Source organism: Mustela erminea, chromosome 9 (genome assembly GCF_009829155.1).
Source record: "Mustela erminea isolate mMusErm1 chromosome 9, mMusErm1.Pri, whole genome shotgun sequence".
Lineage (NCBI taxonomy): Eukaryota > Metazoa > Chordata > Mammalia > Carnivora > Mustelidae > Mustela > Mustela erminea.
The window spans coordinates 15,980,408-16,000,094 of record NC_045622.1 but is presented as its reverse complement, the minus strand read 5'-3'; the positions used below and the strand labels follow the sequence as shown (position 1 = coordinate 16,000,094).

At 54.4% G+C, this 19,687-nt stretch overlaps 1 protein-coding gene across 3 annotated transcripts in view; it reads right to left on the bottom strand.

Moving 5' to 3' along the window:
- POU2F3 (POU class 2 homeobox 3) overlaps positions 1 to 19,687 on the bottom strand; it is a 104,980-nt gene that overhangs the window by 69,157 nt on the left and 16,136 nt on the right. Inside the window, exons 1-2 of one of the 3 annotated variants that reach the window (XM_032357654.1) lie at positions 8,619 to 8,864; positions 1,946 to 2,014 (exon numbers count right to left, since the gene is read on the bottom strand). In XM_032357654.1, the coding sequence (XP_032213545.1) occupies positions 1,946 to 2,014; positions 8,619 to 8,646 (97 nt within the window). In that variant the 5' untranslated portion in view covers positions 8,647 to 8,864. Of the gene's footprint in view, positions 1 to 1,945; positions 2,015 to 8,618; positions 8,865 to 16,252; positions 19,156 to 19,687 lie in introns of those variants that run through there. The other 2 variants (XM_032357653.1, XM_032357655.1) reach the window with 2 other exon arrangements.

The following is a 19,687-nucleotide window of genomic DNA, read 5'->3' as shown; positions in this document are numbered from 1 at the left end:
ACCCCCACCCAGGACCTGAACTCCCTTTCTCTCCTGGCTCACCTTTTAGGGTTTCATGTAGCTCCTTCCCACTCCCAACATGGTTACCCTGACTTGACTGCTTAACTAGTCGCAGAATAACAGTGTGGTCTTGTTGCCACATGGCCACTCTCTTAGCTGTGTCCGCACACACCTGGGGTAGTATGCCTGGCCCAGGTGAACAGAACTGGCTCCAGCCAGCCTGTTACCAGGAAAGGGCAGCCCAGGGTCTCCTGCATAGAGGATTCTGGAGTCTGATTCCTCTCCAGGGCAGAGTGTCAGAGCCATGACTGCCTATCACTCTCCAGCTATACTGATTTTATGTTTTTGTTTTTGTTTTAACGATGTTATTTAGACATGAAGAGACAGAGAGCCAATGAACAGAGAGAGAGAGAGAGAATCCCAAGCAGACTCCATGCTGAGCACAGAGCCCCATGCCGGGCTGGATCCCACGACCCTGAGACCATGACCTGAGCCGAGATCCAGGCTTGGGTGCCTCACCGACTGAGCCACCCAGGCAACCCCAGCTGAAACTGATTTTAAAGCCTTGCTCCAGTTCTCCAGGCTGGAGGAAATTCTGTTCTCCCCTGGTGAGAACAAGTATCTCCCTCCACAGACCCTCAGTATAACATACTCAGCAATTAACTCAATTGAAAAATGAGCACAACCGGCCCACACTCTCCCAGCCCAGCTATGGCTACTCACAGAGAAAGACGTAGAACCCACAGCTTTCATGTGTATTGCTACCTGCACAATTGGATTGTTTTAATATTAAATTGGGGAGCAGAAAAGTTTATGGTAAGTGTGTCCTGCAGATGCCCTCCCCAGGACCCCCAATTATCTTGCCCCTGACCCAAGCTTCAAGAATGGGATTAGACTGCACCTGAAGACTTGGGAAAAGAGTTTAGCTCTGGGGGACATTGATTCTCTTCCACTTCTAATTTCTATGTCTCTAATGATCCAGATGAAAGACTAATTGAGGTCTTGTTGGAAGGCTATTAAAGTTATTTGGTGGTGTTACAATTTATACTCATGTTTCTTTAAGTTCTTTTTAATTATATGGAGCTTTCAAAGCAAAGCTTGGACCGTGGAGTTAAAAGCAGAGAGCTAGGAAACTTTCTTCTCAATTCTTTCCTGCCCTCATCCTCTTCTTCACAAAGCAAAGTCCTCTCCCAGGCTCCGAGCCTTTCTTTCTGGGTCTCTTTACCACCCACATGCATGTAATTTGGAAGAGGAAAGCTTGTGCACGGGCCTCTTGGGCTAGTTCCTTGAGGGCCTATTGAGAAATCTGGGGTTAAAAGGCCTCGGTCCCCATCTACAGAAGACACACAGTGCTTTCTCTCAGTGAGAGAGGCTAGGACCACAGCCCGCTGCTTCCACAGGTGTTGGAAAGGAGCATCAAGAAGTTGATCTCCGGGACGCCTGGGTGGCTCAGTTGGTTAAGCAGCTGCCTTCGGCTCAGGTCATGATCCCAGGGTCCTGGGATCGAGTCCCACATCGGGCTCCTCGCTCGGCAGGGAGCCTGCTTCTCCCTCTGCCTCTGCCTGCCTCTCTGTCTGCCTGTGCTCGCTCGCGCTCTCTCCCTCTGTCTCTGAAAAATAAATAAAATCTTTAAAAAAAAAAAAAAAAAAGAAGTTGATCTCCTCCCTAACTTTCCTGATTCCATTTTGCTTTTCAGGATCTGGCCCTTTCCTAGCCTTGTTCCGGAGCTTTAGGCCCCCTTTAGACCACTATCTACTGTTCGAAGACTTCAGGGTCACATCCTATGTCTCTAAGGGAGTTCCTTCATTGCCGGAGACCCAGCTTTGGGGTCTGATTGGCTGAAAGACGGAGCAAGAAAAGATACCGTATTGTTCCATGACAATTTGCAACAACATGCTCCCAGCTGTGCTTTCTGGCTTCATTCCCCAGAAGAGAAGACCCTTACCTGTCTCCACCTGGCCGAGGGCACTGCGAGCATCCGTGGAGTCGGCTACATCCCCACTCATCTTGATATCTGCAGGGAAAACACAAACTGATTTTAATAACAGGTCACAATTTTTCTTGCTATGACATATGTGGCTTTAACTAAACAGCAAAGATGAATGTGTAATTACAACAACCATCAGACTTTCAAATTCCTGATTCCCGAACATACAACCATTAGAATATTCATAAGCTCAGGGCACAAATCCCCTCCTCCCAGGCGCGCCTCCTTTCCCTGGCCTTTCTTTCCCCCTTCTCTGCTGCTACTGTGGGATCTCTCACCTTTTGCATCATTCATTGTCACTTCCTTCAATCACCAGGCTCAGTTAGTAAAAATTTAACAAGGGGAGGGGTACGGAGAGGTGGGGGTGGCGGGGTGGGGCGCCGGGTGGGGACGGCTTCCCATTTTGAATCCTCATTGCCTTTGGGATTTGAGGGATTTATTTTGTTTTTTCAAAGTAGCATAAGAAATATCCGTCCCCCCTCTCCTCCTCCCCCTCCCCATAATAACCCTACCCAGGGAGGTAAGAGCACCCTTGAACCCAGGCTTGCCCTTCTCACCTTTCTTGCCCAATTCCTGCCCCTGCTCTCTGTCTGTTTCTCAGAGGTGAGCCCACTGTCTGGGGATCAAACCCTAGCTCCTGTGTGGCCCTCCGGAGATCCTTCTCCTTTGGGGATCCTTACCTTCTTTCCTACTCCTTCAACGTGCTCAGGGAGAAAGGGATGGTGGGCGGGTCAGTGCCCCGCAGAGACAGAATACCTACACCAGGCCTGATCTCAGCCCCCTAGTGCTGCTGGTCCGGCCTCGCTGCCCTGCTTCATTTCAATAAATTAAACATTTACCCATAACAGACAGCTGCCACCACCTAAGAGGCCCTAAGTCTCCTCCAGGATCAGCAAAGAGAAGCAAAGAGGCAACTTTGAACTAACTCACTCTCTCAGCTCCTCTCCTTATTAAACCACCCAAATACTGAAGCCGTTAAAGACAGAAGAATATTTTATTCAAATCGTGTTGACCCCCCACCCCCACCCCCACCCTCTTCTCTGGGGCAGCACTTTAACTCTTTCAAACCAGATAAAGTCTTGGTGAGGCAATTTGCATCCCCGGCTCCCCAGCCAATCCCAGTTGAGCATGCAGTCTTAATTTGCATCAGGTAATCAGGCAGTTGGCAGTCTGGACGCCCGAGGTCTGGAGATGATCAGGATGAGGGGAAAAGGGTGGACCTCCACCCGGGGAAAAGCGGGAAAAGCAGGGAGAAACCTCCCCCCCACACCCCGGGCAGTGATGTGTGTGGTTCTGGCAGAGATTTAAATTATGGCCCCTGGGGGTGTAGTGACTGCGGTGTGGGAGGGGTGACTGCCATGCCAAGCAAGACAGAGACCGAGGCTCAGGGGCTCTCCAGCTCTTAGAACACTCCAGAAACAGGATGGAGTAAGCAGCCATGGGAGCCACTGTGATCTGAGGAATAATTTTGAGACCCACCAAGGGAGGACTCCCAGGTAAAACCCTGGTGCTCCGCATCCTGCACAGTCACAGACTTCTAGGGGAGACCTTGCCACCGTACGGCAGCGCCTGTCCCACTGTACTACATTTAGGAAGGCATTTCTTGAGCCTAGCCTAAGCCCTTCCTGCTGTAGTTTGAGACTTTCTAGAGAGGCAGTCATACGTGAATATGCAGAACTAGTGTGGGTCCCCTGGACACAGTCGTAAAGGGCTTCGGCTGCTCCTCACCTTCTGCTCCCATAGAGAAATGGGCTTTGCTTCGTAGGAGCCCTGGAGCTGGGCACAGCCTAACAAAGATATGCTCAGCACACGCTTCCCCTATGCGGATTCTTCAACGGCGCTGGAGAAAAAGGCAGAGACGGGCCCCTCAGTTTTCTAAACTGCCTCAGTAGCGCCTAGAGTGGCCTCAGAGCATTGGTTTTGGTGGCCCACAGACCTGGATTTAATCCCAGCGCTATGGCTAACTAGTGGAGGACCCTGGCCACGTATAGGAACCTCAGTTTTCTCATCTAAAATTTGGGAATAACGAAGAGCACCTGGGTGACTCAGTCAGTTACGCGTCTGCCTTCGGTGCATGTCCTGCTCCCAGAGTCCTAGAATCGAGCCCTGCATGGGGCTCCCTGCTCAGCGGGGAGACTGCTTCCGCTCCCCCTGCTTGTGCTCTCTCTCTCTCTGTCAAATAAATAAATGAAATATTCTTTAAAAAAATTAAAAACAAAAATTGGGACTAATGATACTTCCCAGAGTTCTTTTAAGGAGCAAACAGAATACTGAATGAAAAGTGCCTAACACAGTTCCTGGCGCAAAGTAAGCTCTCCATAGAAGAATGAACTAAAGAGGTACATAGGTTTCTGGGTTAGTCCCCTTCTCCCAGAACAAGAAATAGCTTTGGTTTTCTGTCTCAGCACTACCATATTTGTCTTTTACCTGGGAAGCCATAGGCATTCTCCAAATTCTGACTTCAGGGGTAAAGAGCTCCTGAGGACTGTATGGGTTTAAGAGGCAGTAATGCTGGGATGATGACCAGATTCTCAAATCAACTTATTTCAAATTCCTGATATTTAAGAAGGGTAACTGTTTAGCTAAACCACAATTTCATGCCTGTAACCCAGACTCCCTTCTGACACCCTTTCCCTGCATCGCCTTTAAATATAGCCAAAAGCCATCTCTCACTCAGCTTTTGAATTAGCTTTAAAGGTACTCCTAATCATGTCTAAAACTGACTTTTGAAGGAGGCAAAGGCCCATACTCTGCCAGGACACCTTCTCCTTTGATGTACCCATTATGGGAGTGACATGGTGACACTTTGGGATTGGACAGGGATTGGAGCCTGGATGGAGGGGCAGGCTGAGATGATCTACAGAAGCTTTTCCTAAGTCCCACAGGATGCTAAGAGACTAAGAACCAGTTCTTGTGGGTAGGAGGCTGAGGCCGATGGGTGGGACGAACTCTTGGGTCTCAGCCTGAAAATGGGCCAACACCGAAACTCCCTGAGACGCCATAGCCCTTTGCCTGTCTGACAGCACTTGCCAGGGGTGAATAAGGGAGGTGTGGGGTGGGGCTCATCTTCTCAGCTCTTCTTATCTCGACAGGCAGGCGACTGAGTAGGCTTCTTGCCATCACTCCCTTCCCTGGGGAGGCTCAGCTGCTCGGCGTAAGATTCCAGATTCCAGACACAGACCCTTACCTGCGTCCCCCGCACCTGTACACTCTGAAGCTGGGGCAAGACACCGGCTGCTGGCCTTGCCTCCCTGTGCCTTGGCTTGACCCACAGCAGCCTCTCTTCACACATCCGTGAACCAGGATGCGTTTGTGAGGCTGAAGGAGCAACGTCCAAGGCTTCCCCAGGCTGCAGACAGAGAGTCCTCATTGTACTGAACACCCAGAGCCCATTGTACTGAAGGCTATGCCGGGGCAGGGTGGGGTGGGGGTGCAGGGAGCCTACCCTTCTCTCTCCTATTGTCCATCTTCATCTCTCTGAAGGGACTGGAGCTGCCTCCTGACTCCCTCCCTTCCTCACAGGCTCACCAGTGGGGGCACTTCTACCAGAAGGAAACCAACGGGCCCACCAGTCCTCCTTCTGAGCTAGTCGTGACTCCAACTGTCTCCTGGAATAGACTTCTGTCACTTCTTCAAGATGAAGCCACTTCCTCTCACAATGAGGCCTTCCAACCTGAATGGTATTCCCGAGCTGTAACTGGTATTAGTCTGTGAGACTTGATCCCAACCTTGATAGGCAACAGCTCACAGTGAGGAGAAAGACAGAAAAAAAGATGCCCTGAGGCCAACCAGGTGTTCCCCTCCGGCCAGATTCCCACTGTTTCCCTCTTTTCTCCCTCCCCAGCTGTCTGACTCTTGTCTACCCCTCTGCCTGTTTTTGACCTGGGAGTAGGGAGGCCCCCCCCACACCTTGGCTGGTGTGCCCCCGTGTCTGGTGACCTCATGCCTGCTCAGGTGTTCATGCTTCTGGAGAGAAATGCTCTATAAAGTACAAAGTGCTCAGACCCCAGGCTGACCTGAGTCACAGCTTGCACCCAGGTCACCTGTGTGGAAAGATGGGCCGACTCGGGCGACACACAGCTCGTGGACCTGAGTGTGGGACCCCGTGAGAACCTGTGCCCTGTTTTGTGTACTCTTGCTCCCTCTCTTTCCCTCACCCAAACTGTTCCAGTAAAATCAGTGGAGGAGGAGTCCCCAAGGGCCCAGGATTGGAAATTCACAGGTAAAGTGCTGTTTGTGAGGAAACAGCAGGACACAGAATTACTGTGTGTGAGGGGAGGAAGGGGGAGATAAGACTCAGAAGAGACCAAATTTCTACCAAGAGGGTCCTGGACTAAGGTTTCTCCAGAGAGGAACCTGTAATGAGACACTCCACAAAGGGACCCTCCCTCACAGACCCCATGGCAGGGCCCACACTGAAAGACCCCACAGGATGACCTCAGACCAAAAAACCCGAGAAGACCTAGCAAGGAAAGCCCTCAAATGGAGACCCCGTCAGAGATCCACAGAAAGTCCCAAGACAAGAGATCCGTCTGAGGTGCCACCAAAGGGGAACGAGACACCACTGAGGGGCCGAGACCGAGAGGGCTCTCAGGGTGGTGCAGGCAGACTAAAGAAGTGGGCTGGGGAAGGGCAGCAAGTGAGTGTAGACGAGTGAGTCAGGTAACCCACCCAAGGTAGACCGGAACCCTCCCTTAGGTTTAGCTCAATCTCCCCTTTTGCGTTCACAGCCCCTGTCTCCAGGAGACAGTGAGGGAGGTGTCAGCCTGGAGTTTCCTACAAGGCCGGGGTGTGGGGGGATGCTCTCCTCTCTGCCAGATCCTCTCAGCCCCTAGGCATTTCCCTGCTGGGTCTCAGCTGTCCCACCTCCTCCCACTTCCCCCAGAGCGGGAGCCTCCCATAGACAATGAAGTGGAAACCCCCTAGGAAGTCTCTGATCTTGTCCCTAAAGAACTTCCTGCCGAAGGCCCACTTTTCGGAGGTCTTGCTCCCCCTCCAGCCTAGGCCTTCTTGATGGGAAGTGAAGTGGGGAGAGCAGGGGAACAGCCCCCGGGAACGCCCAGCTCCATGCTGGTGCCACAGGGTTTGGAAACAGACTTTCTCCAGATATTGGATGACACCCAGTTGGATGCTTCCTTTGGCCTCCCTTGGCCCTTTCTGGCATGTCCTGGCACCTGGAGATCCATGCAGAGTCAACACCTCTCTGTGAGCCTGACTGTCATTCAGCCCTGTCAGGACCGTGTTTGGGGAACTGGAGACCCTGGGGCTCCCCATGCACCTGCTGCTGCCTGTTTTCCCCCAGGAAGGGCCAAAGCCTCCAGACGGCTCTGTTCCTTGGGGTGGATCAGGAAAACTGCCTCTCCTCACAATTCCTCCCTCCTCTTCCAGAAAGGAGTCCAGGTACAAAATTCCCATCAACAGCCCTAAATCCTAATAAAATAGGATCCTAAATAAAAGTTATGTGGTGCTACCCTCCCACTCTGAGAAGCAACTTGCTCCTTTGAAATGGCCAAATCAGTTGTAGCCTTCTACACCTTGTGTCTGTTCTCCACTCAAACCCTCAGACGTCTAGGAGGCCCACCCTAACACCAAGCGTGACCGTTCAGGATTAGCAGCTCCTGTCCTAACCTGCTATGGAAGGAAGGACCAGCAGGGTGAGTGGAGGGGACTTGGTTCATGCCATGCCCACACACCATTCACACAGGGGCAATGGACTCCTGGAAAAGCATCCCCTAGCTTCTTTCCCCTGAAGAAAGGGCGGTTTAGTATCTGAATCCATGGGACATGGAGCACAGAGAGTGTACCTCTCACCACCCTCCCTGAGACACAGAAATGGAAGCAACTATCCCATAGTCTCACGGGTCCATGTGTCTGGCTGCTCCTCCTTCAGGGTCCCACAGAGCTCCTGACCCACACCTGCACACGGATTCCCCAGCACGAAGCCTACAGTACTGCCAAAAACCACAGAGCCTATGGGTAGGCATTCATTCACACATGGGGTCTGCTCCACCGCCCCCCTGCCCCACACACATGAGGACAGTAGACTCACCTCTGATACACAGGGACACACGTTTCCACAAGCCCTAATCAATACACTGCACCTGCCCCAGGTGTGTCTCTGCAATTGCCAGGTCCCACTTGCTTCTCCTAGAGCCCCACTACACCTTACAAATGCCCACTCTGCCTCCACTTCACATAAAGGACGGAGACACAAAACACGTAACATGTGGATACAAGTATTTTCCTCACTTATGCACTCCCAGGTCCACACCCCTGGCTGAGTGAGCGAGCCACCCTTCTGCGATCAGTGAACAGAGCAACTTCAGCCAGACTGCAACAGCTCCGCATGCCCAAGTCCCACACAGTCTGCCACTCTCCAGATCCGAGGCTTCAGAAGCCCTCCCACCGGTGGCTTCAACCCCCTAGTCCCCACCTCCATTCTTTTCCAGGGTCCCCCCGACATCCACCTACCCACATCGCTGGCCCCTGGGTGACCCGCTATCCACACTGCCCTCTCCTGGTCGCTGGGGAAGAAGACCCCCCCCAGAACGGCGCCCCTCTCCCTCGCCTCCTCCGCCCCCCTTCGCCCCTTCTCTGTCACCTGTCAGCGCTCACTCCCTCCGCCCCTCACCTGTGTGCATGGGTTCCAGATTCACCATCCTGCCCCAGCCGGGGCCAAAGCCAGCGCCCCCCCAGGCCCCTCGCGACTGCCCCAGCCGGGCCCCCTGGAAAGCCAGGGTCTCCTTCCTCCCGCCCCCGGCCGCCGCCGCCGCCGCCGTGGAAGCCGCTGCCGGGGCCGTCGCCGCCGCTGTCGCGCGCTCCGCGGCTCCCGCCCGGGCAGCGCTCTGCACGGCCAGGATTGCCACACTCCCCAGGTGAGCACGCGGCGCGGGGCGGGGGCCGCCGGCCACGCCCCCTGGCAAGGCCCCCGCGCCTGGCCCCGGGCCCATGCAAACCAGTGATTTGCATACGCGGAGCTGGGGACCTGGGGAGGGGGACACGGGCTGCTGCGGGGGCGGGTCCCGCCGACCCTGCGGAACACCTGTCTGCCCTAACCTGGCCCCGCAGCCTCTCCCGACCCGCGCCCACAAGCACCCCAGACTCCTGGTCCAGCTCGCCCTTTTTAGGAACCCTTGATGGACTATCAAGCTGGGGCCTGAGCTGCTCTCTGGACAGACTCCCAAAGGGTAAGAAGTGCAAGGAGTCTCGAGTGTTTAGAAAAGCCGTGGGGGTGTTCTGGAAAGAATTTGGCTTTGCTCTCTAGCCACGGCTTAGGAGCTGTGTGACAAGAGCCAAAGCTTTTCACCTTCCTGCACTCAGTTTACTCATCTGTGAAAAGGAGCGGGTGCTCGTCCTAACCGAATCTATCCACATGCAGTTTAGCCGGTGGCTGAACCCCCCCCAGCCCCCCATATCCTAGGAACTAGATGGGGCCCAGCGTATTATCCCATTTTCCAGATGAAGACATTGTCTCCTGCCTGTCCTCCAGGTCCCAAGTGGCTCTGAGACTCTCTGAGAAGATGATGTGAACATTATTTACCAGGGTCAGGCATTGTGGGGACAGCCTCCTGCCTCATCTGCAGAGCTGGGAAGGGACTTGCCAAAGGCATACCATTTCCTAGTGCCGGAGCCTGACTCAGTCAGTTCTCTGGACTCTCCCTCCAGTGCTCTTTGCAGCACCCAGCAAAGACTCATCATCTCAGTTCTCCTGACTCTTCTCCTCCATTCTTTAGGTCCTAGGAAGTGGTGCCAAGGCCAAGGGACCACCTGTCTGTAAGCGCAGAGAGCCATGGGCTGACAGGAGCACAGGACCTTGCCCTCCTTTCAGATAGGTGTCCTTACCAACCTACATTCATCGTCATCTCAAGGACCCTTTCCTGCTCACAGAGCAGGTCCTGAGCTTTTCTGACTCTCTGCCTTGTTCATGGCGCTCTTTCCATCTGATACATTACCCACGCCCACCCCAATGACCCCACTTATAATATCCAGCATTTACTGAGCTTTCCGCTCTGTGCCAGGCACTGTGCTAACCAACACTTTAAAGGCTTCCGATCTTGTCTAGTCCTCATAACAACTCGTAAATGGGACTCTTATTACTTCCATTTAACAGGTGGATAAGATGAGGTTTAGAGAGTGGAACTTGCCCAGGGTTGCACAGCCAGTAAGAACCAGGGCTCCTGATCTGAAACACTGCCTACTACTCCTTAGCACAGTTCAAATGCCCCCTCCATTCTGAACTTGGAAGTGATCTGATCTTGGACTAAATTAGCATACCACTTCAGTGTGCTTCATAGTCCTTGTGGCAGGTTCTGTGGGGCTTTTCTTGTCCTCCCTCCAGGTCCTTAACTAATTGGCTTCCCGCCCCCTCCCCCGGCTACGCCCCCCCCCGGCCCCGCCCCGGCACGGAGCACAGCACAGGGACACACAGGCCTCGGGTGGACTCTGTGGGTGCCACAGAGGCGGTGGAGGGGTAGGAGCTGCCCAGTAAGTACCTGTTCAGGTTCATACAAACCACCCTCCCCCAGTCACATCCCCTTCTCTTCTTCCTCTCTTGGCAAGAGAGAGGAGGACTTTCTTCCTGATTGTTTGGCTGAGGGAAGAGATCAGGAAAGGCTTCTAGGAGACCTCCTGAGCCCAGGGACCCCTGTCAGGACACCTCTAACCTGTCCTTTCTTTCCCTCCTCTTCTCCCTCCTTTCCCTTCCCTCCTCTATTCCGGGTCTGGCTCCTTCCCTGAGGTCCCTTTCTTATCTACAATGGTATTTCGCCGGCCATCAAGCTAGAGACATGCCTGCCCATAGTTTATATACCCCCGTGTGCTTGTGATCTCCATGTCAATTTGCATAACATCTGTGTGGCTGTGTACACGAAGGTCTGAGTCTCTGACCACCACATCTGGGACCTGCTGTTTCTCTTTTCATGTGCAGAATACCTTTCTTCTCTGGGCTTTGGTTTTCCAGAAGCCCGGAGGTTGGGGCGGGGTGGGGGTGCGGCAGTGGTGGCATGTGACTTATGGCTTCCAAGGACTTTCTAGCTCAAGCAGGCTGGGGTTCTGGTGCCTTGGGGATGAGGTGGGGCGAAGCTCTTGTGGATGGCAAACCATAGAGGCAGAGGTGGGACCTTGAAGGTTCACAGTTGGAAGAACAGCTTTGGATTCCAGACCGGGTGGGAGGAGGGGAGGGTGAGGGGGTGGGGGTGGGGAGAGGGTGACAGACATTACCTCACCTTCATCCCTGGACTCATTCATTCAATAAATATCGAGTGTTTCCTACCTGCCAAAAGAGGTGCTGTGTGCCGGGCACGCACCTTCTTATTTACTGAGCACACCTTTAGAAGGAAGACACGACTTTGAGACGCCTTTTATAGCTGATGGTCAGGGAAATTAATGCAGCTAGTAGATGGCAGAGTTAGGGTTCAGAACAGGTCTGCTTGACTCTGAAGCTGGCACTTTTATTTTTTTCATTTTTAAAAAATTTATTTATTTACTTGAGAGAGAGAGAGAGACAGAGACAGAGACAGAGATAGCGACAGAAATAGCTAGAGAGAGCACAAGTGGATAGGAGAGGGAGAAGTAGGCTCCCTGTTGAGGAGGGAGGGGGCTCAGACTCACCCCGGGGAACATGACTTGTGCTGAAGTTGGATGCTTAACCCACTGAGCCATCCAGGCGCCCTTAAAGCTAGCACTTTTAATCCTACCTTCCAGGGTCTGTGCTGGAGCCTCCCCTTCTCTTCTGGGATCATGTCATTCCAGGTGAAAGGAATCTAGACTATCATTTATAGGAGGAACCCAGGGCCGCAGAGGGCGGGGACTGTGGAACTTGCCCAGGGTTCCTGAGCAAGTGGACAAGTCACCGCAGAGCTGAGACCCTCCCGTTCCCTCTGCTCCTCCTTCATCTGGTCCTCCAGAGTCTTAGCAGGATGGGTGGGTTTGTGGCAGGCAAATATGGGGCAACGGGCAAAGCTGGGCAATCTCTCTTCCTTCCCTCTCGGACTTGCTTGATCATTTCAGTGAGATGAACTGGATGGGAGTGCAAAGACCTTTTTAACCCTCTCTCGTTCCCAGAACTCAGAATTTCCATGAAACCAGCTTTTGAGTTCTGGGCAGATGGGAGATCCTGGGGAAGGGGAAAGTGCCAACCCTCTGGACCCTCTGGACCCAATACTCCCTGTTCTTTGTTTGGCTTGGGAGAGGAAAAGCTGTGGGGAAAAGAAGAGAGATAGGATGTTGCCTGGAGGTTAGAAAACGAACAGAGAAAGAAAGGGAAAAAGAAGCAAGGACAGGAAATTTCATTGCCTTTGGACATCAAAAGAGGTGCATGCAAATGAAATGCAAATGAAATGCAAATGAGGGCTCCCTGCTTCCCTCACCCCCACCCTTTCTCAACAGCTGGAGGACTATTTCCAGAGAGTAGCCAAAACTTTACTCCAGGATCATGTAGTCCCCAAACTGTGATCAACGCTGACTCTATCCCAGGTCCTCCTGGTCTTCCTGGAGTGACATTTGATCCTCTCGGAAGTCACTAGCTCTTGAGGCCCCATTTCTACTTGAGCATGCCCTCCGCTGCTTCTGCTTCCAGAACAGAAGTCTCCAGGAGCCAGCCTCCCCTTTCAGACACATTGCTGGATGCACTATCTCCCATTGAGAGAAGGTGTTTTCGGGAGGGAGGTGAGTCCCCGGTCCCCTTCTCCGTCTTGACAAAGAGAAGTGGCCTTCTTGGCTGTGGGCCCTGTTGCTCACTCTCATTTCCTGTCATGTCAGCTGGATTGAGTTGTCAGGGCTGGGAGAAGGGTGGAGAGCCAGGCATCCTGGAAGGCCACCAAACAACAAGTCCCTTCTAGCTCCTTCTGTCTGCCAGATGGGCTGCAGGGCCCAGAGCGTGGGGGTACGGGGTGGGGGTCAGCTCCCTGCCTTGAGGCAACCACAGGGAATGGAATGATCCCAGCTCAGGCTTCCCAAAAGAGCAGATGGAAGGTAGTAGAGGCCAAGAAGAACTTGCAGGCCTCTTTTAAAATCACAGCTCAGAGGCAATCTGATGGCTCCATTGCCAGGAGGAGTATTGCCGGACGGGGCTGGGCAGGGGGGTAGTGTTAGGTGACAGAGTGAGAGGTGCTCTGGGAACCAGGATAAAGCCACTGTTTCTGGGGAGGGGACCAGAGAGGACAAGGGAGTCAGGACCCTGAGCTATTCCCTGCCACCATATCCCCAATGCTGAGTCCCCAGCCGGAGACATGTTCTCCCCACCCCTACGGCCAGCCTTCACTCACCTCTAAAGGGAGGAGCTCACACAGACTCACAGCCCACTTGCACTTGAAGGTTCTGAAATATAGTAATCATACGGATTTGATTTTAAAACAGCATTACAATTGTCTTGCAATGAGCTTTTCTGGTCTTGGGGACTGCATTGGGCCTGGGTCTGCCCCTGCGATGACCCCTTCCGCAGAACCCCGCCTTGGTCCTTTCCAGACTCTGCCGGTCTACTTCAGACCAGGTAAGCCTCCGGGAGCTCCCGCACGCTTGGGGCAAGTCTAAGGCCAGCGCGCCCTCTTGCGGTGATGGGGCGCGTGCGACCTTGGCTTGAGCGTCCTTACCTGCCAGACTGGAGAGCTCTCACGGCTGTGGTGCCCTGAATGCCCTCCGTGGCTGGGGGAGTTCAGGTGAGGGCCCCAGTTCCAGGCAGGTGGGAGATACTGAATCTCGGTTTCAGCATGCGGTTGGGTCTTTGGCCTGTGCTCCCACCGGAGGTCAGACTTTGCCGGGGAACCCCAGTTTGAGTCAGCCAGCCTTAGCCCCATCAATGCAGTGACAGGAGTCCTGGCCTTGTCTGGTGGCCATCCTGTCGCTGGACAGCTCTGCTGGTTAAAATGCCCCACTCCCACGGTGCCCTCTGGGGCTCCCGAGCTACATGCAATCCCACACCTCAATGCATAGAAGGTCAGGGGCCATTCCCCCGTTCATCCATTCGGAGTGTGTATTGAGTACCCACTGGCACTGTGGGTTAAGCTAGGGGCTGGAAACATAATGCAGGCCAGACACTGTCCCCGTCCTCAGGAGGTTCCCAAGCTGGTGATGCTTGTGGAGTGGGGAACAGGGAACGCAAGTTCCTGATACTGGACCACGTCCTCTAACTGAAACATGGAGGGGTGCTCCGGGGGCCTGCTACGGGGCCCTGGGGGTGGGCAGCCAGTCACCACCGGGGAGGTGGACACCACACCCCCTGGGCCTGGAGCCTGAGGTGGCTTGTGACCTGCCTTCCTTCCCTCGCTCCCCCTAAAGCCCCCTGAAGCTGGGCTCTTCCCCAAGAAGGGATGCCCCAGTCCCTGCCACATGAGTCTGTGTGCTCCTCTACCTCCCTTTCGCTTTCTTCCATCCCACAGTCCCTTCTTCTGGGTCTCCAGCAGGGAGTGCCGTGGTCAGCAGTAAGGGTCTCTGCGGGAAACAGAGTCAGTGCAACATGGAGGACAGCCTTTAACGAAGGTGCTTCTTATTCATGGAGGCGCGAGCAGGATGAAGGGAACCAGGGAGTTGGGATTCTGAGAGGCTGGGACTGAAGAGGCAGGAGGAAATCGTGGTTTAGGAGCCCAAGGAGGTCTGGAGCTTGGAGCAAGGAAGCCAGTGCGGAGGTGTGTTCCAGAAGCAGGAAGGAGCAGGGATATACGCCTGGAAATCCCTCTCGTCCTGCCCTCTGATCTCCGGGGCTTCTCACTAGCCGTGCACGGGGTAAAGGGGCCCAGGTGAGGCCCATCCGCAGGTTGGTGTCCTGGGGCACAGAGCAGAACCGAAGAGGGTAGGGAATGAATGGGGTGGGGGGGCAACCGGAACAATCCGCAGGGCCGTTACCTGCTACCTGGCTTCAGTCAATAGTGGAGATCTGAGAGGAGACCCCAGAATTCTTTATTTAACATTTTTCAAGGTCTAAGTGGCCAACACCATGTGGTAAGATCAAGTGATAGCCCGTGTGATGGTTCGTTCCGCATGTCAGTTTGGCTAAACCATGGTCTAACACGAATCTAGGTGCTGCTGTGAAGGTATTTTTGTGGATGTGATTGACAACTACAATCGGTTGGCTTTAGAGAGATCGCTCTCAAGAATGTGGGTTGGCCTCATCCAATCAGTTGAAAGCCTTAAGAGCAAAAAGCAAGGTTTCCCCAAGAAGGAATTCGGCTTCAGACTGTAACATAAATGCTGTCTGAATTTCCAGACAGTTGACCTGCCCTGCAGATTTCCGACTCAAGATGGCAACATCTACTTTTGCGTAAACTGCTGGCATTTTGGACTTTCTAGATCCCACAATCACATGAGCTAATTTCTTACTATAAATCTCTCCCTCTGTGTATCCTAGTGGTTCTCTTTCTCTAGAGAACCCCGACTGCTGCAGCAGGAATGTGGGGAAATGGGCCTCTCGTGCACTTGCTGGTGAGGGTGTAAGTTGGGACAGCCGCGGCTGGAGGGGAGTCTGTCAGTCTCTACCAAATATTGGGTTTTGCAGCATTCTGTTTTTAGCATTTCTCTACAGCATGGCTTGGAGGAGCAAGTCACGGACAATTTGGGCACCAGCAGCCACAGGCCTGACGATCTGAGGCAGAATGCCAGCCAGCAAGGACAGGCTGATGGCCAGCGAGGCAGCCGCCTCTTTGCAGATGAGGAACTAGGGGCTGGTGAGGGGGGGCAGCCCACCCCCGGAATGCACACAACTCGGATGAGGCCGTTACCCTCATTCTCACAGGGACTGTTACCCTCAAGTTTTACTTCTTAGGAGGGGTCCTTGTCCCGTTTTCTTGCCAGACTCCTCGGTGGTAAAACCCACCTCATCCAGGTTCTAGGACAGGACTTACCTTGAGTTTGCAGAGAAAGGAGCCTGAAGAAAACCCAAAGAACATACAGCAAGGCCAGCCCAGGTTGGGGTGATCCTGCCCGGGGGTGCCTGGCGCCACCTGTGGCTTCTTTGTGTTGAAGAGGTTCCAGTGAGACCCAGGGTCCTGGCCTCCCATCTGAGCCCTCCTCACCGTGGTCAAAGCGAGCAAGCAGGAGCCTGTTCCTGCCGACTCCAGTCATGGGGGACCGGTGGGCACACCCCCATATGTTGAGGGCTTGCTACTGCGGGCTGGCCTCGGGGGTGCTGCTCCCCCTCTCCCCACCCCATGGGTGAGCTGTGCTCTCTGGGGTCCCAGGGGGCCAGTCTGATAAGCCCATTAGGGTTAGTAGGTACGTGGAGTCAGAAGGTTGAGGGTTGGATCCCAACGGCGCTCGAAGCAGCTGTCTGACCTTGGGCAAGTCACGTAATTTTATTGCTGAGCCACATTCCTAAAGTGTCCCAGGATCGCTACCAGGAGCAGACGAGCTAACGGATACAAAGTCACTTCATCAGCTCGGAAACACCAGAGAAATAAGTGTTGGTCGTAGATCTGGTACCTAGTACCTCCCCTGAGTGTTTTCACAAGTGGACAAAGGCGTCTTGAGGAAAGTAAAGACTTATCTGGGCATTTCTCAAATAGCTGACCCTGAACAGGTATTTAATGAGCTGAGCTCTCAAGGGATTTCGAGGTACACGGACCCCTGAGACCCTCGCCAGAGAAGTGACTGCGGTGTTGGCATTGGAGCTACCTGACAGCAAGGGGGTGGGGAGGGTGGTGGGCGGGGTGGGGGGGGTCGCTTGGAAGGAGGGGGCATGGGCTTTGCCTGAGTGTGGCATCAACCCAAAGGCTCAGGGAATCGTAATTCCCATCCCGTGCCACAAGACCAGGCAGGGTAGTCTGTGGTGACAACGGGGTCCAGATCCCCCTCAAGGCAGGCTGGGGGGTGCTAGTCATTCCCAAGGAAGATTAGAAAAGCACCCTTCAAAAAACAGCCTTATTTTAGGCTATTTGAAAGTGAGGAGAAAAGGTATACGACCTGGGGACCCCACCCTCAGCAAATAAGGCACATATAGGATGGGACGAGGGCGGTGCCTTCTCCCAGCAACCCCCTCCCCGACCCAGAGCAGGACTGAGGGCCTGGACTGGGCAGCAGGGGAAGGAGGAAAGGGCCCCGGGGAGGAACACCTCCCTCCCTGGCTGCTGGCACCACTGAAGCTGGTCCTTGGAAACGGGTTCAGGAAGAGACATACCTGCCTGAAATGAAGTCTGCCCGCCTATCCCTAACTTGACCGTGGCCAAGTAAGCCTGGCTCCCACCACAACCCTCTGGGTTGTACAGCTTCAAGGAGCAGCAGCGGCTTGTTCTGGGGAGCAGAGTAATGGAGGGCTGTCCTGACGTCCTGTTTCCCTTTCCAAGGCTGATGAGGAAGGGGTTCTCTCTCTCGTCTCCTCCTTCCTCAGGAGTCCCCTATGGGACACTTGGGACTTTTCCACCCCCTGTAGCACTCTTGTCCTGCCCTGTGCTCAGTCTCCTCCACATGCTGAGTACCTACCATCCTTCTGCTCCAAGCAGGGGCCCACCTGGTCCAGGAGTCTCCTGATAAATCCAGCCTGCACACCCCTCCTTCCCAGAAGCCTTCTAGCACCCAGCTTGGCACTTCCTATCACAGCCTCTTTATACTGGAAGGTACTTTTGATGCGAAGAGGCCTTCAAGAGGCCTGGTTTAGCTGTCTCAGGTTTACAGGTGAGGATACTAAGACCATGAACACTAACGATATTAATGGCGAGTACAGCGAGTGCTACGTGCTGGTTGCTTCCCGTGTGTGAACCCACGCCAGCCACACATTGAAGCTCATTGTATAACTGAGAGAGCTGAGGCACAGAGAGGTAAAGTAGCCTGACCCAAAATTGTGCAGGAAAGAAGAATCAAGGCCAGGATTTGAACCTTGAAAGTCTGGTTCTGGAGTCTATGCCTTGTTTCTTGCCTTAATCTAGTTTAGGTTTTTATTGTCTCCCTTGCTCATCTATATCTGTCTCTTCTTCTGTGCAGTTTTGTCTTATTCTTCCCTAAACTGCGCCCCCCTCCCCGCCCCCCTGGGTCCCGTCTCCACTGCGCAATGGCCTGAGCACAGCAGATGCCTTGGAAGGTGTCCGAAGCAGGGTCACCGGTCATGTAATGGAACACTCCTGACACCAGGTGGCAGCATCGGCCAGGAGTGCTTTCAGAACTCTGCACGGTGCCCGGTCAGTCAAATAAAAACTTAAACTTTTATTTCTGGTACAAATGATAAATACTTTGCATTAAAAATCTGGGATTCAAGTTTTCCTCGTACTTCATGCTCCCTCCCTACCCCAGAGCCTTACAATAATTTTTCCGTTTAGAGTGCAGGACGCTGGTGCCTGTGGTCCCCACAGGGTCTGGGTCGGCAGGGAAAGGCACATATGGTTTGTCTCCGGGCTGGGAGGTCCTCACGTGCCCCAGCGTTGGAGGCCAGCAATGACAAGAATGCGCTGTGATCTGGTGTAGGGGCTACGGCGACGGTCCCTGGCAACCCCCCCTCCAGGGCGAGGATCCCCTCCTTGGTGGGCATTGGGTGGTGCAGAGGGGCCAGCTCCTTCCAGATGGGTGAGTCGGGGAAGGGATGTGTGTGTGTGTGTGTGTGTGTGTAGGTCGGTGTCACAGGCACAGACACCTTCCAGGATTGAAACCTTCAGAGTTAAATAGAGTCACGGGCCATCACATTTTGGTTGCTTGAAAGAGAACACTTCAGGGGGAGCTTAAGGGGAAGGGGGCAAATCTGGAGAGCCCCCTTCTCTCTGTCCCCAAGGGAGGCACAGGGTGGGTGGGTGGGTGGGGCTCTCTCCATGAGTTAACCCCTGCCATGCCACACCCCGTTTCACAGTCTCACGTGATGGGGCCAGAGGCTCCCAGGCCATCGAGGGAAATAAGGCGTCCGTGGGAGGGGTGCCACCCCCTCTGGTGGCCTGGGGAAGAGCGGGGAACCCAGAGCAGCCACCTCAGGGACCACCGTCTTCTCCCCCCGCCCAGCTAGGGCTCCTCGTCCCAGAGGCACAGCTGCCTGCGGGGCACGTAGAAGTCGAAGCCATAGTTCTTCTGGCAGCTGCGGATGCCGCACCTGTAGGGGGCCGGCCGGTCGCGGCTGTGGCAGTATTTGAGCAAACACGGGTACCAGGCCAGGCTAAGGCCATAGCGGCAGATGCACGGCCTCCCGCTGTCCCCCACCTGCCCGCAGCGCCGCAGCCCCGAGGGCTCTGTGGCCTCAGGCAGAGCCTCAAACACGGAGCTGTCCACACCTGGCAAAGAGAGGCGGGGGTCAGCGGGGGGGAGAGGGCACCCCCCCACCCCAGACCCGCGCTCCGGCCCTGCATGGCCTCCTGGGGCCCCCCGTCAACCCGAGGAGCCAAGTACCCGTTCTTGGTCTCCTGGCTGATGGATGAGAAACCCGGCCCAGAGGGGTTTAGTGATCTGCCTGAAGTCACAGAGGGAGTGGAGTGATAAGGGAACCCCGGGCCATCTGATTTCAAGGCCTCCACGTGGCAACGCCGCCCTATGCTTAGAAACATCGCTCTACTAGAATGTGACGGAGTAGAGAGTCAAGGAGGGCGGCTTCAAGGAGGTGGCACGTATCTGAGGACAGCCAGCACGAACGTGCCGGGACATCAGCGTGGCCAGGGCACACGCATGGGTGCGGGAAGGAGATGGCGGTGACCTGGCCCCTGACATCGGCTCAGTGGCCGTGGGAGGGACCGGCCCCAGGGGGCAGGGGGCAGTTTCACACTTGCACCGCAGTGTGGGGTGCAGCTCACCAGGGAGGGCTGTGTGTGG